Consider the following 19,818-nt stretch of genomic DNA (forward strand, 5'->3'; position numbering starts at 1 on the left):
GTATCCCAGGGTACTGTGGGAGGTGAGGGAGGAGATTGCTGAGCTTCTGGCAATGATCCTTGCATCATCAATAGAGATGGGAGAGATTCCGAAGAACTGGAAGGATGCAGGTATTGGTACCTTATTCGAAAAAGGGGGTAGAGATAGCCCAGGAAATTACAGACCAATGAGTCTTACTTCAGTGATGGTAAGTTGAGGGAAAAGATCCTAAGAATCAGGACTTATGAACATTTGGAGAGGCATTTGTCAAAGGCAGGTCATGCCTTATGAGCCTGATTGAATTTTTTGAGGATGTGACTAAAGACATTGATGAAGATAAAGCAGTAGATGTAGTGTATATGGATTTCAGCAAGGCATTTGATAAGGTACACCATGTAAGGCTTATTCAGAAAGTAAGGAGGTGTGGGATCCAAGGGGATATTGCTTTGTGGATCCAGAACTGGCTTGCCCACAGAAGGCAAAGAGTGGTTGTAGACGGGTCATATTCTGCATGGAGGTCGGTGACCAGTGGTGTGCCTCAGGGATCTGTTCTGGGACCCCTTCTCTTCATGATTTTTATAAATGAACTGGATGAGGAAGTGGAAGGATGGGTTAGTAAATTTGCTGATGACACAAAGTTGTTGTGGATAGTGTGCAGGGCTGTCAAAGGTTACAGCGGGACATCAATAGGGTACAAAACTGGGCTGAGAAGTGGCAGATGGAGTTCAACCCAGATAAGTGTGAGGTGCTTCATTTTGGTAGGTCAAATATGATGGCAGAATATAGTATTAATGGTAAAACTCTTGGCAGTGTGGAGGATCAGAGGGATCTTGGGGTCAGAGTCCATAGGACACTCAAAGCTGCTGCACAGGTTGACTCTGTGGTTATGAAGGCATATGGTGTATTGGCCTTTATCAACCATGGGATTAAGTTTAAGAGCCGAGAGGTAATGTTACAGCTTTATAGGACCCTGGTCAGACCCCACTTGGAGTACTGTGCTCAGTTCTGGTCACCTCATTGCAGGAAGGATGTGGATACCATAGAAAGGGTACAGAGGAAATTTACAAGGATGCTGCCTGGATTGGGGAGCGTGCCTTATTGAGTGAGCTTGGCCTTTTCTCCTTGGAGTGACAGAGGATGAGAGGTGACCTGATAGAGGTGTATAAGATGATGAGAGGCATTGATCGTGTGGATAGTCAGAGGCTTTTTCCCAGGGCTGAAATGGCTAATACAAGAGGGTACTGGTGCTTGGAAGTAGGTACAGAGGAGATGTCAGGAGTAAGTTTTTTACTCAGAGTGGTGAGTGCTTGGAATGGGCTGTCGGCAATGGTGGTGGAGGCAGATACAAAAGGGTCTTTTGAGAGACTCCTGGATAGGTACATGGAGCTTAGAAAAATAGAGGGCTATGTGTAACCCTAGGTAATTACCAAAGTAAATACATGTTCGGCACAACATTGTGGGTTGAAGGGCCTGTACTGTGCTGTGGGTTTTCTATGTTTCTATAAATCAGAGCAAAGTGGGGTTCAATGGGAATTCCAAGTAAGCTATCATTCCTGGTCCAAAGCCAGTAAACCATCAGGAAATCAGGGCTGACAAAGGATTAAAGCTATGGTTGAAGAAAGCTCAACAAAGATATGTAAACCACATGTTGAATGTGTGAACCTCATTTTGTGGAAAGCTTTAATGCTGTTAGCAAAGGAGGTTATCGAGCTGGAGAGGTCGTGCGCCTGAGCTGACAGTTGGTTAACTCTGTGGCATTTTGTTGCAGTGATAGGGTACGAACAGTACCGAGTGTTGCAACTTCCGATCCATCTTGTACGGGTCAGCAGAGTAAGCAAGATGTCCTTGGCTTACCAAATGGATATGATTCTTTTAAACACTTGTTATTTACAGTATCTGAGAGAATTTGTGTGGCAGTTAGGTTGTGCTTTAATACATCCATGTTGTTTTGGGCCCTTCTGTCCATGTACCATCCTCCCACTTGCCCAGTTGTGGCACTACTCTGCTCTCCTTTCATCAGCCTAAATCTCTTATTGTGTTTCCTTAATCGTAATCAGGTTTAATATCACCAGCATATGTTGTGAAATCCGCTGTTTGCTGCAGCAGTATAGTTCAATATATAATGACAACAACTACAAGTTACTATATATAGAATTAAATAAATACAGTAGTGCAAAAAGAGAACACTAAAAAGAAGAAAGTGAAGTAGCGTACATGGAATTCAGAAATCTGATGGCAGATGGGTAGAAGTTTTTACTAAAACGTTGAGCATGTCTCTTCAGGCTCCTGTACTGAGTCCTTGATGGTAGAAACGAGAAAAGGGCATGTCCTGTGTGATGGGGTCCTTAAAGGTGGATGCAGCCGTTTTGAGGCATCGCCTTTAGAAGATGTCCTCGATGCTGGGGACACTAGTGCCCATGACGGAGCTGGCTGAACTTGCAACTTCCCGCAGCTTTTTCAGATTCTTTGCAGGGGCCCCTCCATACCAGAAGGTGATGCAACCATTTAGAATGCTCTCCACAGTACATCGAAAGAAATTTATGAGGGTCATTGGTGATATACCAAATCTCCTCAAACTCCTCATGAAATACAGCCATTGTTGTTCCTTCTTTGAAACTGCATCAATATGTTGGGCTCAGGATAGATTTTCAGAGATGTAGACAATCTGGAACTTGAAAATGCTCATCCTTTCCACTGTTAATCCCTCAATAAGGAGTGGTGTGTGTTCCTTCGACATCCCCTTCCTGAAGTCCACAATCAATTCCTGACATTGAGTGCAAGGGTTTGTTGCGAGATCACTCAACCAGCAGATGTCTCTCACATTTGCACACCTCCTTGTCATCATCTGAAACAATAGTCGTGTCATTGGCAAACTTATAGTTGGCATTGAACTGTGCCTAGCTGCTCTGTTGTGGGTGTAGAGAGAGTAGAGCAGTGGACTAAGCACACATCGTTGAGGTGTGCCTGGGTTGATTGTCAGTGAGGAGGAGATGTTATTTCCAATCTGCACTGACTGGTCTCCCGATGAGGAAATCAGGATCCAATTGCAGAGGAAGGTACAGAGATCGAGGCTTTGGAGCTTGTTGATCAATACTGAGGGTATGATGGTGTGGAAAGCTGAGCCAATGATGGATCAATAAACAGCAGCCTTACATAGACATTACTATTGTTCAGCTGGTCCAAGGCCAAGTGGAAGACTAGTAAGATTCCATCTGCTGTAGACCTATCGTGGCAATAGGTCCTTAGGCAGGAGTTGATTCTGGCCATGATCAGCTTTCAAACCACTTCATCACAGTAGATGTGAGTGCGGGTGGATGATCACCATTGAGGCAGCTCGCACTACTCTCCTTGGGCACTGGTTTGATTGTTGCACTTTTGAAGCAGGTGGAACCACTGACGGCATCAGTAGGGATTGAAGATGTCTTTGAACACTCTCGCCAGGTGGCTGACACAGGTTTTCATTGCCCTTCCAGGTACAGCTTGCGATGGTTCACCCTTTTGAAAGATGTTCTGGTGTTGGCCTCAGTGACAGAGATCACAGGGTGACCAGATGCTGCAGGTAGTCACACAGGTGTGGTTGTATCCTCCTTTTCAAAGCAAGCATAAAAGGCGTTGACCTCACCTGGAAGTGAAACATCACAGCTGGTCATGGCTTTAGGTTGTACTTTGTAGGAAGTAATGGCCTGTAAACCTTGCCAGAGCTGGTGTGCGTCTGATTCTGTCTCCCTAATATACAATTAGCTCATGCACAAGCAATAGTACAAGTAACTCTACATTGTTTGCCTTACTGGTTCCAGTCACTGCCGTTGGAGGGGCTGCTGGTTCCAGTCACTGCCATTGGAGGGGCTGCTGGTTCCAGTCACTGCTGTTGGAGGGGCTGCTGGTTTCAGTCACTGCTGTTGGAGGGGCTGCTGGTTCCAGTCACTGCTGTTGGAGGGGCTGCTGGTTTCAGTCACTGCTGTTGGAGGGGCTGCTGGTTCCAGTCACTGCTGTTGGAGGGGCTGCTGGTTCCAGTCACTGCCGTTGGAGGGGCTGCTGGTTCCAGTCACTGCTGTTGGAGGGACTGCTGGGTCCAGTTTGTGCTGTTGGAGGGGCTGCTGGTTTCAGTCACTGCTGTTGGAGGGGCTGCTGGTTCCAGTCACTGCTGTTGGAGGGGCTGCTGGTTCCAGTCACTGCCGTTGGAGGGGCTGCTGGTTCCAGTCACTGCTGTTGGAGGGGCTGCTGGTTCCAGTTTCTGCTGTTGGATTGGACCGTAGTTCATATTGGGCTCTTACAGTTCAATGTGTTTTTTCAATGTTCTCACCAATTCTATCTTGTGGATTATCAGGCTGGTGCTCTGTTAGTTTTTGTACGAGGGAGGGGATGGGATGTTTGGGGTTTGTGAGTTTTTGTTTCTTTTTCTTTTCATGTGGAAGGGATTGGTGTCTTCCTCTCAACTACGTCTATGGTTGTCTGTATTCTATAGCTCTCTGGCAAAGAGACACATTTCAGAGTTGTATTCTGCATACATCCATTCATTAATAATAAAATGAACCTTTGATCTTTGACCTAGCAATATTTAATAGGTTTAAATTTCCTGTACTGAATTTGAACATAATTAGGTGATGTGTATCTAATTGTCATTACTTTCCTGACAAATATTCCTTCATATTGTTATCTTTTAGAGGTGGTCAGTGCTGTCAAAATCCACATGTTATAAATCTGCATTGATTGCTAATTCAAAGTTCAAGTAAATTTTGTATCAAAGTACATATACGTCACCATATCCTCCCCTTGCATTTATTTTCTTGTGGGCATGACAGTAAATACAAACAATAAACAATAGAATTGCACCCAACAGGATGAACAACAATCAATGTGCAAAAAAGCAACAAATTACAAATGCAAAAAGGAAGAGAATAAATAGATCAATAAATAAATAAATAATATCAAAAATAGGTTTAAGTCTCTTTACATTTTCTCTCATTTAATACTATACTAGTTGGTTTTTGATGTAAACACACCTGAACGTTTGAAACTGGTTAGTGATTTTGTTTTACATGGATTCAGTCTGCCAACAATCTGTTTCATTTCATAAACAGAAAAATACAAGGGACGAGGGAAAGCAGGAACACACTTCAGTTCAGCTCGTAGGCGCAGCCGGGCTGTTCTTTATCACATCTCTGGCCATCTACAAAAGCGAGAAAAGAACAAATTGAAAATTAATAATGTAAGTATGTGAAGCAATTAGTGAACCTTAATGTATTTTATCAGATAGTCATACTCTTTATTGTTATTACTGCTGAATAGAAACTCCAGTGAAGCAGTAATGTATCTGTAGTGCTGATCACTGCAAAGTTTAAGAAGCATAGCATTTTAACTTGTACTCTACAAAAACATTTGATGGAATTGTCAAATTTAAGTAATGTTAGTGCCCGAGGGCTGGAGTAGCTTTCTGCAAACAGTTTACACAGCAACTGTATGTTTAGATCAATTATTAACAGCCAAATCACACCACCTCCTCCAACTGAAGCATTTTGAATTTACAAACCTGGCAAGTTATAAATTGAGCTGGCAGGTTAGCTCTCCTGATCTGAGCTATTTTTGTTTTTGTTGGGTCACTGTTATGTATACTACCTGAGGAGATTTATATTAACCCTGAAAATAGGGGACAAGCTCTCCTCTACAATCACTCTGAGCACCGGTGCCCCACAAGGCTGTGTACTCAGCCCCCTGCTGTACTCACTGTATACCCATGATTGTGTAGCCAAGTTTCCATCAAACTCAATATATAAGTTTGCTGATGACACCACAATTGTAGGCTGTATCTCAGGTAATGATGAGTCTGAGTACAGAGAGGAAATTAAGAATCTGGTTGCGTGGTGCGAAGACAATAACCTATCCCTCAATATCAGCAAGACAAAGGAATTGGTTGTTGACTTCAGAAGGAGTAGCAGACTGCACGACCCCATCTACATCGGTGGTGCGCAGGTGGAACAGGTCAAAAGCTTTAAGTTCCTTGGTGTGAATATTACAAATGACCTGACTTGGTCTAACCAAGCAGAGTCCACTGCCTAGAAGGCCCACCAGCGCCTTTACTTCCTGAGAAAGCTGAAGAAATTTGGTCTGTCCCCTAAAACCCTCACTAATTTTTATAGATTCTTCTAGGGTGCATCACAACCTGGTATGGAAGTTGTCCTGTCCAAGACCGGAAGAAGCTGCAGAAGATCGTGAACAAAGCTCAGCACATCACACAAACTAATCTTCGGTCTTAGACTCACTTAACACCTCACGCTGTCGGAGCAGTGCTGCCAGGATAATTAAGGACACGACCCACCCAACCAACACACTTTTTGTCCCTCTTCCCTCTGGGAGAATGTTCAGGAGCTTGAAGACTCATACGGCCAGATTTGGGAACAGCTTCTTTCCAACTGTGATAAGACTGCTGAACGGATCCTGAGATACTTTCCAAATATCCGGACCTGTCTCTCAGATTTTTTTTGCACTACCTTAGTTTCTCTTTTCTCTTTTTATTTTATTTATAATTTAAATTTTTATTACATTTACTATTGATTTGTACTCCAGGGAGCGTAAAGTGCAGAATCAAGTATAGCTGTGATGATTTACGGTCTAATATCAATTGTTTGGTGACAATAAAGTAAAGATTACCATAGAACAGTCAACAGAGTATCCTTTGCTTAAATTTCATACTTGTTCTTTCAGGTGAACAATGGCCCTTGTGTCCAACTCAAATCTTCACAACACCACTGCATTTTTCAAGGTTATATGACTTTTATCAGGTCATGTACTCTGAATTTATGACAATTGTAGGATGAGACCAACCAACTAGAAAATAGTATGACAGGATTTTTGAAATCCAGTCCGCTCAATTTGTAGTCGCAATTAATTAGAACAGAAATTTAGAAACTACATAAGTGTTCTTTCTCACACTAGCAAAGGTGAAGCAAATGGCCCTTTACTGAGGAGATGCACGGTTGTTTTAAACACCCTGTGTTTAACTCAGACGTACATAATCGGATGATTGTACTCCCTCAAGACCAGTGTTTAAATCAAAAGATTTAGAGGGGTCTGGGCCAATAACAGACAGATGGTATTAGTTTAGTTAGGCAACTTGGTCAGTAGGGAGGAGTTGGGCTGAAGCTGCTCGATGCTGTATAACTCTATGTCTATGACATTTAGAGAGTGCTGTGAAAAATTCTGATCAAACTTTTACCCAAGCTACTGTAATGTTGATCTATAACTACCATCCTAATACTAATTATCGAGCAGGATGATACTTATATATGTAATTCCAAGTCACAAGTATGACCTTCACAGGTGAAATTTGTTACCTTTTACAAATGACGATTCACATTATCATACAGTCCGAGCTCATGATTTACCATTCTTTGAAGTAAATCAATCAAATGTTTAAAAAAGGAATAACTGGGATGTAGGCGTATCAAATGCCATGATGGTAAAAAGATATTTTTTGAAGCACTTCTTCATATATTGAACATGTTTGACACAATTGGTTTCAGTTTTTGCTGAAAGAAAATGCATTTTTTATTGTGCCTTAATATCAACAATACAAAACGGATCAATAAGCTTCAAGACCTTGGCCTTAATTCCTCCTTGTGCAGTTGGATCCTCAGTTTCCTCAGTTGCACACCAAAGTCAGTTCAGATTGGCAACAACATCTCAACAATCTCCATCAGCACAGGTACACCACAAGGCTGTATGCTTAGGTCCCTGCTCTACTCACTTTACACTTAAGACTGTGATGCTAAGCAGCATATTGGATGGAGATTGAAAATCTGGCTGAGATTGAAAATCAACAATCACCTCAAATTCAATGTCAGCAAGGCCAAGTGCAGATTACTGAGTTCAGCAGGAGGAAATCAGAGGTTCATGAGCCCGTCCTCAAGGGGGGATCAGAGATGGAGAGGGTCAGCAGCTTCAAATTTCTCAGTGTTATCATTTTGGAGGATCAGTCCTGGGCCTAGTATATGTGCAATTACGAAGAAAAAACAGCAGCACATCTATTGCCTTAGAAGTTTGCGAAGATTCGGCATGCTATCTAAAGCTTTGACAAATATCTATAGATGTGTGGTAGAGAGTATATTGACTGGTTGCACCATGGCCTGGTATGGAAACACCAATGCCATTGAATGAAAAATCCTACAAAAAGTAATGGATACAGCCCAGTCCATCACAGGTAAAGCCCTGTCCACCACTGAGCACATCTGTATAGAGTGCTGTCACAGGAAAGCAGCACCCTTCATCAGGGACCCCCACCACTCAGGTCATACTCGCTTCACACTGCTGCCATCAGGAAGAAAGCCTCAGGACTAGCACCACCAGGTTCAGGAACAGTTACTACCCCTCAACCATCAAACTAAAGGGGATAATTTCACTCAACTTCACTTGCCCCATCACTGAACTGTTCCCATAATGTATAGGCTTACTTTCAAGGACTTATGTTCTCAATATTTATTGCTCTTTTTTTCTTTCATATTTGCACAGTTTGTTCTCTTTTACACCTTGGTTATTTGTCTGTCCTGTTGGATGCAGATTTACTGTGTATGACTGCAAGAAAATGAATCTCAGGGTTGTACATATATGTACTTTGATAATCAATTTACTTTGAACCTTGAACAAGGAATTGGTAAGTGATCACTATTATGATGGGGAGAAAATGGAAATTGTTATCATTCAGATAATAATATGTAAAATGGGCAGTCTGAAATTGTATACTTAACAAATGTTATTATCTTGTTCCTCGGCAGAATGTGTTCAGAAACAAACCAGCTCTACCAGAATACAAGGTTGCAGATGCAAAAAAGTCAAAATTCATCCTTTTGCACTACAGCACTTCTAAAGCATTGTGGGACTGGCTAATATTATTAGCAACGTTTTATGTTGCTGTGACTGTGCCGTATAATGTCTGTTTTATTGGAAATGATGAGAACTTGCCTTCAGCAAGAAGCACAACAGTTAGTGACATTGCAGTGGAAATTCTGTTCATCATAGGTAAGCATTCAATGATCTCGTTGTTCTTCAACTCAGTTTATAGTCAGGTAGTATTTATATACTGAAAATAAGAAAAATGCTGCAGATGCTGGAAATCAGAATCATAATCAGTAACAATGCTAAATTAACACTGCTCCTTTACAGTTTCTGTCTAAATCATTAATGTTCTTTCCTGGAGAGCAGACTAAGGTAAGCCGGGAGTGTTGCCGTCGCTGTGCTTCGGTCAGGACTGGCAAAATTGGAATGAAAGGAAGGGGGGGGTTAAGTATAGTTACAATGAAACTCTAATTGAGTGGAGTGGGTGCATTCTCATGTACATGATTTCCGATTTCTTCCTGTCGCCCAGACTCCGCGGCAGTGTCCACGGTTGTGACAGGGTTCCCCTCCCAAGGTTTCAGAGATCTGTGCCTGCTAGAAGTCCTGGATGAGAAACTTGTCCAGAATGTTTCAAGCAGGAACCAAAGAACGTTCCTCCGGGCCGTCCCCTTCCCAATTAACAAGGAACTGGACACTGCTCTGCATCCAGTGAGATTGGACCAACTGTTCAGCAACAGGTCACTCTCCTGGTCAGGGAAGAGTGATGACTGGAATCCCTTTTGATATTCAAAGGGAGACATGCCAGTGGAGGATGACTGGAGGTTATTGTGAGCAATCTCTGCCCAGACAAGTTGGAAGTTCCAGGTTGTGCGGAAGAGACAAGGCAATGCAGGATTGACTCCAGCTCCTGATTCACTCTCTCAGTCTGGGTGTTAGATTGGGGGGTGAAAACCTGTTGAGAGGCTGGTTGTGTTCCCAAAAGAGAACAGAAAGACTTCCAAAACCAGAAAGTAAACTCGATCAGAGTGTATGTCTTTTAAGAGACTCCTGGACAGGTACATGGAGCTCAGAAAAATAGAGGACTATGGGTAACCCTAGGTAATTTCTAAGGTAAGGACATGTTCGTCACAGCTTTGTGGGCCAAAGGGCCTGTATTATGCTGTAGGTTTTCTATGTTTCTGTGTCCTGAGAGAAGCCGTGCAGACTGAACACATGCTGAATCATGAGTGTGGCAGTTTCGTGAGCTGACAGGCACTTGGGTAGGGCAGTGAAGTGGGCTGCTTTAGAGAAGCAACCAATCTACAGCTAACAGAGTGGTAATGTTCCCATCTGATGGTGGAAGACCAGTGATGAAAATCCACTGAGAGGTGCAATTGGGGCAAAGAGCAGACCAGCAGCGCGCTGGCGTAATGTCTTGTTCTGGGCAAACTAAGTTGTGGATATCTTGGGATATAGATAGCCACCAAAATTGTCTCTTTATAAATTCAAGATCCTTTGAATCCTTGATGGCCAACCAGACAGGAAGAGTGACCCCACTCCAACATTCTGGGGCTCACAGTTGCAGGGACAAACAACTGGTTGGGAGGCCCCACACCTGGGCATGGACCTGAATGTTGGACAGCCCTCACCTGTTTCTATGCCCCAAATCATCAGAGCAGTAAAACCAATGCAGGGAAAGATGGGCTCCGGATTGGTGTTATCCTCAAATTGGCAGGAAAAAGCATCAGCCTTGGTATTCTTGATGCCAGGTTGGTAGGTGAGAGTGCAATTAAGTGGGGTGAAGTAAAGAACACAAAGAGCTTGATGAGAGTTGAGACTCCTGGTGTCACTAATGCAGGAGAAGTTCTCCTGATCTGTCCTTCTCTGCACTGCTCCATCCAGCCAGAAACAGCATGCTCCAGGGCCTTCTTGATAGCCAGAAGTTCTCGGTTCCCAACATCATAAATACAGTCTGCAGGAGTCAATGATGGGAAAGAAAAGCACGAGGTGCAGCCGATTAACTACCAAAATGTGCTGGGAGAGTACAGCTCCAGTGGCGACACCTATTGCATCAGTCTGGATGATGAATGGATAAGATAGGTCTGTATGTTGCAACACTGGGGCAGTGGTGAAACTTCACCTTAGCTCAGAGAATGCCTGGTTTGCTTCACATGTCCATTGGAATTCTGCAGAAGTCTTCTTGGTGAATGTGTTTATGAGAGCCAGGATGGAGCTGAAGCTTCTGATGGAGCAGCGATAAAAATTTGCATCGGCATGAAGCGCCTCACCTGTTTGACCGTAGGTGGTTTGGGCCGTTCTGTGACGACCTGAAGTTTACTTTGGAACACTGGGGAAGGATGTAACACAAGAATGACACCGGGTCTTTGTGGAACTTGCACTTCTCTAGTTTGGTATAAAGGTTATTCTCGAGGAGCCATCTGAGAAACCTCCAGAAATGCGGTCATGTTCCTGGTGAGAGCGAGAATAGATAAGAATGCCGTCCAAACACACAAAAAAAAATCTGATTCAACATCCCAGAGAACCATATTGACCAGGACTAGAAAAATAACAGGTGTGTTGGCCAGACCAAATGGCGTCATGAGGAGCTCATTGGCCAGTGGATGTGATGAATGCTGTCTTCCACTCATCCCATTCTTGAATCTGAACCAAATTGTAAGCATTGTGCAGATCTATCTAAGAGAATATTGTTGCTCCTTGGAAATGTTCAAATGCAGAGGCAAGCAGGGGATGAGGGCAGCAGTTCTTCACCGTGATGTTGCTGAGGGGCCAATAATCAAGGAAGGGATAGAGCTCGCCATCCTTCTTGCTCACAAGAAAGGAAGCCCACCCCTGCTGGTGAGATAGATGGGTGGATAAATCCTAAGGCCAATGCCTCCTTGATGTATTCTTCAATGGCCTCCATTTCAGAATGAGAGAGAGAGAAAAGCCGACTCTAAGGAGGATTAGAGGTCAATGGTGCAGTGTAATGGCTGGTGTGGAGTTCTGGGAGGTGGCCTTCTTCTTACTGAAGACCTCAAGGTGGTCATCATATTCAAATGAAACATTAGACAGAAGTTGGCTCCAGAGGGGATATGCTGACAGGGGCTTGAGCTGGACCCAGACAGGTAGAAAAGCGTGCCAGTCCCCACTGTTGGAGAGCCTTTAGGGACCGATCGATCCATGGGTCGAGAGAGCGATGGAAGGCCAAGCACCAGTGGTAATTCAGGTGAATCAATAAGATAGAAGGAGATCTGTTCCCAATGGTTGCACTCTAGCACATGATGGAAGGGTATCATAGAAAGGTAGATCTCGACTGACCAAGATCCAGAGCTTTGATATAGAAACATAGAAACCTACAGCACAATACAAACTCTTTGGCCCACAAAGCTGTACTGAACATGTCCTTAACTTAGAAATTACCCAGGGTTACCTATAGCCTTCTATTTTTCTAAGCTCCATGTACCCATCCATGTACCTATCGTATCCGCCTCCACCACTGCCACTGGCAGCCCATTCCACACAACCCCCACTCTGCTTCAGTATTCACTACGGAAAAGGATCTTGGCAATTGTAGGGATGACTTACAGTGGACCGAAAAGCTTGAGCAGGTAGATATTAAGGAAGTGGATGTGCTGGAGCTTTTGGAAAGCATCAAATCGGATAAGTCGCCGGAACTGGATGGGATGTACCCCAGGCTGCTGTGGGAAGTGAGGGAGGAGATTGCTGAGCCTCTGGCAATGATCTTTGCATCATCAATGAGGGAGAGGTTCCGGAGGAATGGAGGGTTGCGGATGTTGTTCTCTTATTCAAGAAAGGGAGTAGAGATAGCCCAGGAAATTATAGACCAGATATCAATATTCACTCTCAGTTGTTGGGCAGGAACTCCCTACCTTAGCACGTAAGAGAAATCATGAGGTTCCCGGCTGACCCGGAGTGAATAAATGCAAGAAGCTCATGATGTGCTGATCACTCACATTCATCCTGAGATACAATAGGTGCAACCCCACCCCCACCTGCAGGTACTCCCCTGTGGATTGTACACTGGGTGATGAGAGAGAGGTGAAGGTAAGCGGTGATCTGATGAGTAGGAGACTCAGGGCACTCGCACTCTTTGCTAGTGAGCTACCTGTTGGTCAATTCCAATTGCCAGATTATCAGGTCATCCAGGTTGTCCTGTTCATCATGCACTGCGATCTCCTGCTGGATCTCTGTGCTCAGCACATACCGGAAAGCAATGGTGAGAGATCTCTTGCTCCATCCCATCTCATCCGCAAATGTGCAGAACCTAACTGTGTAGCCTCTCACTGACCTTCTCCCTTAGCACAGGTCCAGTAGTCAGTGGGCAGCCTCCTCACCTGTACTGAAGGTCAAACACTCTCTTGAACTCGACTACAAATTGCTGGAAATACTGGGCTACAGGAGAACCTTGTTCTCACAGGGTGTTGAACAGGCTGAGTGGGGGTCCATCTTATGGACATCACTGCTGGCTTGTAAAGTCTTCTCACACTGGGTAATAAAGTTTCTGCAGCTGTTGGGGTCACTGGAGTATCTGCCTTGTGGATGAATGCTTGGTTCACGTCTAGAAAAAGACAAGAGGATCGGGGCATTAGTGGCTGAGGCTGATGAGACTGCTATAGGAGCTGAAAATGAGGCTGTCCTGCCAGAGAGCTGCTGAATGGCGGCAGTGAGAGCGGTAATGGCTGCCACTGATTCTGGCTGTCGGTTGCGAGTTGCTGATCTGTTGTTGCGAGTGCTGAGACAGGTTCTTCCAGCTTGGTCTGGGCTTGCTGCTCTCAGAGTAGTTGTTGATTGTGGGAGTTAATGCTGCCAACCCAGCCTCCACTGACTTTAACTTCTCCCCTATCTGACCAACAAAGTTCGGGGCCAATTTAAGCTCTTCGCTCTCTGCTGAGTCCATTTTGATTGGTCAAGTCTTGCTGACAGGAGGTCAGTGATGGCCCAAGTGCACGGGGAAAGACACAGACATGAAATGAACTCTTCATTGAGTTTTAATAAGAACTGTACAGAACAAGTAATAACCACAAGGACAACAAGGCTGATAACTAAACTCTCAATCTAAAAACTAAAGCTGTCACTGCCGCTCGGAAACAGTAACTGAATGCTACCGTGATACTGCTTCTTTACAGCATCTATCTAAATCATCAATCTTCTTTCCTGGAACATGAACTAAGGTAAGCAGAGAACATTGTTGTCATTGTTCTTCAGTCAAGATGTGAATGGAATGAAAAGAAGGGAGTTAAATACAAAGAACTTCCAATTGACTGGATTGTGTGCATTCTCACGTGCATCACTGGCGACTGCTTCCAGCTGCCTATCTGCAAGAGCGTCCAGTCTCTGCGGCAATGTCCGTAGTTGTGACGCCATTCCTGAGAACTGTCTGTAAGCTTATTTCTCTGTAAGTCAGAATTCCCTATAGTTTCCTATAGTTACCCATTTCACAATATACACTCTATAGACACTTGCTATAATTTGTTTTATAACCATATAACAATTACAGCACGGAAACAGGCCATCTCGGCCCTTCTAGTCTGTGCCGAATGCTTACTCTCACCTAGTCCAACCGACCTGCACTCAGCCCATAACCCTCCATTCCTTTCCTGTCCATATACCTATCCAATTTTACTTTAAATGACAATACCGAACCTGCCTCTACCACTTCTACTGGAAGCTCGTTCCACACAGCTACCACTCTCTGCGTAAAGAAATTCCCCCTAGTGGTACCCCTAAACTTTTGCCCCCTAACTCTCAACTCACGTCCTCTTGTTTGAATCTTGTTTTTGTCAAATATTCACCCTAACAATACCACAGTTGAACAAATGTAATATATACAGCACAAAACTCAGTCATTAATGAATACCACAGATCATATTATTGTTTTATTACTAATTTGAAAAATCTATAGGAGAATTTGAGTAAAGTCTAATTTCTGTACATTAGGTTACCTGTAACCTGGGGATTCAATGTACCAGTGAGTGTTACACCTATCTCAGGGCCCCTTTCGGTTTATTGGTGGTTTCACAGAATAATTGATATTCGTTGCAGTGTGTCCCTGGGTATGTGCCCACTTTTCTTTCCAAAACTACACTTCATTCAGAATATATGCTGTGAACACTTCTGGCATTTCTCCACGTTCACTGCATCAACAATTCATTACAGTTTGTTATGATGCATCAGTAACACTCATATGTCCTTTTTAAAATAATGCATCCAGGAAGCATTTGATAGGCTGTTAATGGAGCCTAGCTCCTCTGTACTCAGAGGCAGTCAGACCTGAGAATGTAGTCTGCCCTCACAAAGCCTGTGCAGAAGATGCACCAAGCTTCAGTATGTCCCAAAATGAGCTTATACTTATCATTACTTCTAAACAGTTGGGTTTTGTTCTTGGATTTATTTTCATTTTCTAACAAGTCATTTTACAACTTATCCTTCATAACTCATCCAAATGATTTGATATTAATAGCTCAATGGCAGAAAGAAACAATAGGCAGGTGAAATTTTATTTAAAAATAACAAACAGCAAAATTCTTAATGTATTTTCAAAATTTCTGTTCCATTACTAATTTAAGGTTGCTTAATCATGCTCCCAAGAATGTACAACTTGGAACTACTTTCCATGATGATTATGCCCTGCCCATAAGAAAAAGTGGTGCAAAAATAGTTTCAGCAGCAGTGGAATGTTATCAAATTTGCTAAAGTCAATGAATGAAAATACATTCAGGATCAGTTGATGGTTCAACTGTTGGAACATAATCCTATCAAAACAAATTTTGGTGATGTATTTTTACAGGGGGACTGCATGAAAGGACAATTAAGCTAGTCAAATATTTAAACAGTTTGTTATATTCAGTTTAGTTTTGCTTTGAGTTGTTTGAGGCCAATCTGTATTATATGAATCAGCTTATCATATTAGCCAAATGAGCAGCAAGATTATATTTCTTTTGATAAATCCTAACATTTTCACTGTATGGAGGTTGAAGCCTGGAGCAATCAAAATGCTGCTGTCATTAATAAAAATAATTAGACAATTAAATATACTAAAAAAACAAATCCAGGCATATTTTAACTAATTTGCATTTTTGTAATGCATCCCTAAATCTTAACTTCAAAGAATATTCATGGAAGTTGTTTCAAGAAAAAGTGAATATTTGACAATTAAATGCTTTAACAAAAGCATTGGCTTCAGTCTTGGAAATGGCTTGACATTCGCAGATTTTAAAACTCTGTAAACTTCTCAGTGAATAACAGAGCTGTCAGTTACAAAGCTAACGAGCATGCTGAAAAACCATTTTGTAGTTTTGAATATTGGAGTTTAATGTTTGATACCAAATAAATATTGTCAGGGTTCTTTATTAAATCCTTAATGCTCCAGTGAAGTATTAGACTTCATAATATTGTGCCTAGTTAATATCGTTGGTTGATTTGTTTTTGAAATCAGTATGTTTTAAGGGAACAGAATTTTTTTTAATGAACAAATTGAGGAACCACAGTTCCTGGCACCAACCTCTCTTACCTAACACTAATATCCAAATTAGTTAAAGTAATCTTTCAGGGACTTATGCTGAAATACAACATTAGCTCATGCAACCTTACTTCATATACCAATATGATTGCTCATTAGTTACTTAGTGCCACTTGCTCAGAACCAAGCATTTTCATCATTTAGAGGCAATATGCAACCAAACTCAGCAAACAAGACAGCAGAATTTTAAAAATTCAGGAATCCATTTGAGATTAAATTTCTGCCAAGTGACCCAAAGATATTGAGCTTGTTCGTCTAAACACAATGGCTTCGCCGTTCAGTGATAAATTTATTTAAAATGAATTAATAAAATCGCACTTAATTAACAATCAAGGAATTTTGTTAATACAAAACTTTTAAGACAATCTTCAAAACTGCTGAGTTGCACTAGTTCATGGAATAATTTACATTTCACATTATGCTCAACAACTCAAGCAGAAATTTGAACCACCACTGCAGAACACAAAAAGTTTTCTGATTTCCCCCAAAGCAATAATTTGTTCTGCACTGGTATACTGTTACAATATTTTGTTAGAATCATGGAGACATACAGCAAAGATACAGGCCCTTTGGCCCACCCTATATGTACGAGACATTAAGTTGCCTTTTGTGTCCATTGATTGCTGAGGAAACAAAACAAGTCAAGCTAGTGGTTGATTTTGGCTCCTGTTTATTTCTATCACTGTCATATTTTCAATGTAAAAGGTATGTGCTTTATGGGTGCTTTTCTGAGTTAACGGAAGTAGGAAGCTACCTTGCTTGTTAAGAACACCTACTTGCCCAAAAGGTTCTGGTGTACATTGACACCAACTACCAGAGCAGAGACAAAATATACATGGAACTATATGTTCTAGTATACAGCTGCTAGAATATAAAGGTTTGAGGCACCAGACCTATGAATTTTACCATTAAATATAATAATAATAATAATAATAATAATAATAGTCACGTAAAACTCTTTAAAAATCCAAAAGAAAATGCAGAAAATGTTGGAAATGCTCAGCAGATCAGAGGATGATCATGGAGAGAGATGCAGAGTTAACGTTTCGTATAGATGTTCAATTCTGCTGAAATTTCCAGGAGTTTCTATTATTTAAAAACAAAAGTTATCATGCCCAATAAGTTTCAGTCGTTCTCCATATACCATATTCCTTTTATCATATCCCTTAATGTCACAGTCATAAAGCCTTACAGGTCAGAAATAAAGTCTTTGGCCATGCTGACCTTTATGTCCAACTACACTAATCCCATTTACCCACATTAGCACAGTATTCTTCTATGCCACATCTATTAAGTGTCTACTTAAATCTCTCTTAAGAATCATAATTGTATCTGATACATTTGGAACTGAGTTCTAAATATCATTCACTCTGTGCTTAAAAAAAGCTACCCCTTATAAAGCTCCTCCCTTACACCTTAAACCTTTACTCTTGTGTTTTTCATCCATGCGCTAGAGCAGGAAATGGATATTCTTTTCTCTTTCCTAAAGTACCTCTGCTCTTTCAAACCCATGAGCACCTCAAAACCATCCACCACAAGTGGAACTTCCCAGTAGCCAAACATTTTAATTCCCATTCCCGCTCCTGTTCCAACATGTCAGTCCACAGCCTCCTCTTGTGTCCAGGTGAGGCCACCTTCAGGGTGGAGGAACAGCACCTTATATTCTGTCTGGGTAGCCTCCAACCTGATGGCATGAATCTCCTTCCAGTTAAAAAAAATTCCACCCCACCCTCTTCCTCTATTCCCATCTCTGACTTTTTACCTCTTCTCACTGTCCTCTGAATTACCCCTCAGACCCCTCCTCCTTCCCTTTCTCCTACGATCCACTCTCCTCTCCTATCAGACACTTGACCTTTCCCACACACCTGGCTTTACCTACCACCTTCCAGATAACTTCTTTCCCCTGCCCCCCCCCCCCGACCTTTTTATTCTGGCATCTTCCTTCCGAGCCCTGAAGAAGGGTCTCAGCCCGGAATGTTGTCTGCTTATTCACTTCCATAGATGCTACCTGACCTGCTGAGTTCCTTCAGCATTTTGTGTGTGTTGGTCTGGAGTTCCAGCATCAGCAGACTCTCTTGTGTTTATCATTATTCAGTAGATTATCTCTGTAACTAATCTCTTCCTGTACACCAGCTCAGATAGATAGAAGCGGCTTCAGCATGTTTGCTGGAGAAACAATGTTTATAAATTGATGGTCATTTATCAGAACTGAAAGTTGACAGATGTGATTATTCATGGAAACAAGGGAACTGAGAAGTCTTTAATAACAGTTTGGCACAGATTAGATAGGCTGAATGGCTATCAACAAATTAGAAAATCGCTGGCATGAAATGTTAACTGTTTTTCTCTCTTCATAGATACTAGCTGAATTCCTGAGTATTTCCGGCATTTCTTGTTTCTATTTCAGATTTGCAGCATCCTTCTTTTTTTTTTGTTTTTTAGTAGTAGGTTAAAAAAAAGGTCAAGTATTGGAAAAACAAAAGATGTTAAAGAGATGAGTAAATGGTTACAGACTACAGCAGAATAAACAAAAGGAATGTCAAAATAAGACTAAATGGAGAAAGTTTCATTTGACTCAGGAATGCAGTGAAAATAAGGGATCTTATGAGGACTGTAGGTTGTTTGGGTACAGTCACCCTCTACATCAACCCATTATTTTCCATATTGAATGTCTCTGCAGCAACCAATCTCTTTTCACAACAATTTTTCAGAAATTGGAGTGACAATTCAGACGTAGAAGTTGTATTGTGCATAGAAGAGAATGTTTAAAACCAAAGCCATTTTTGTGAATGGCTTCAAGCTCCTTGATTCTACTAAGTGAACAATGTTCTAATATATAATCATGAAGGAGACCATAACATTTTCAAAGGCTGTTTGTGGGCAATAGAGACAAATAATAACACTCTTTGTGATTAGATAAACAGGGGACACAACTTTTAAAATAACACTGCTACCATTCTAAAATAGTAATGAATGAGAAAGGAGGCCAGTGCTCCTGAATGTCCATTAAAATTTTAGTTTTGCTCTACACCTCTATTTCATGTTTTGATTTCTGCATGACAGAGGCACTATAGAACTTAATAGGGTAGAAGTTGATTGTCATTCATGAGCACTGTCAAATCTCATGTTTTTGTGATCCGAGATTCTTTAGAAGTCAAAAATGAGGCAGAAAACTTGTTGCTTATGATTGTTTTATTAAGTGTTACAAGAACAACAGAAATGAGGGGGAAAGGAATGAAGAAAAGTGGTTTAGTCTTCTTATACCAGATGGTACATTGCTTAAATTAACCAATAAGATAACCCTATGTATGTGTGTATATATCTACATCTATGTATATATAGATGTAAATATCTATTGTAAATCTATTGTATTCCATTTTCAAAATATGTATTCATCAGTTGAGGATAAACTTCTGCATCAGAAGATAACGTAATGAAATATATGAGAGTACCTTGTTTTCATGACAAGTCACATTGCATCTTCTATGATG

The 19,818-nt window shown here is 41.8% G+C and overlaps 1 protein-coding gene across 1 annotated transcript in view; it reads left to right on the top strand.

Annotated features, from left to right (window-relative positions):
- Positions 1-19,818, top strand: part of kcnh8 (potassium voltage-gated channel, subfamily H (eag-related), member 8) — a 452,674-nt gene that overhangs the window by 266,070 nt on the left and 166,786 nt on the right. The window contains exons 4-5 of the mRNA XM_073054437.1: positions 5,061-5,188; positions 8,748-8,991. Coding sequence (XP_072910538.1) covers positions 5,061-5,188; positions 8,748-8,991 — 372 coding nt within the window. The remainder of the gene's footprint in view (positions 1-5,060; positions 5,189-8,747; positions 8,992-19,818) is intronic.

This window comes from Hemitrygon akajei, chromosome 8, assembly GCF_048418815.1.
Source record: "Hemitrygon akajei chromosome 8, sHemAka1.3, whole genome shotgun sequence".
Lineage (NCBI taxonomy): Eukaryota > Metazoa > Chordata > Chondrichthyes > Myliobatiformes > Dasyatidae > Hemitrygon > Hemitrygon akajei.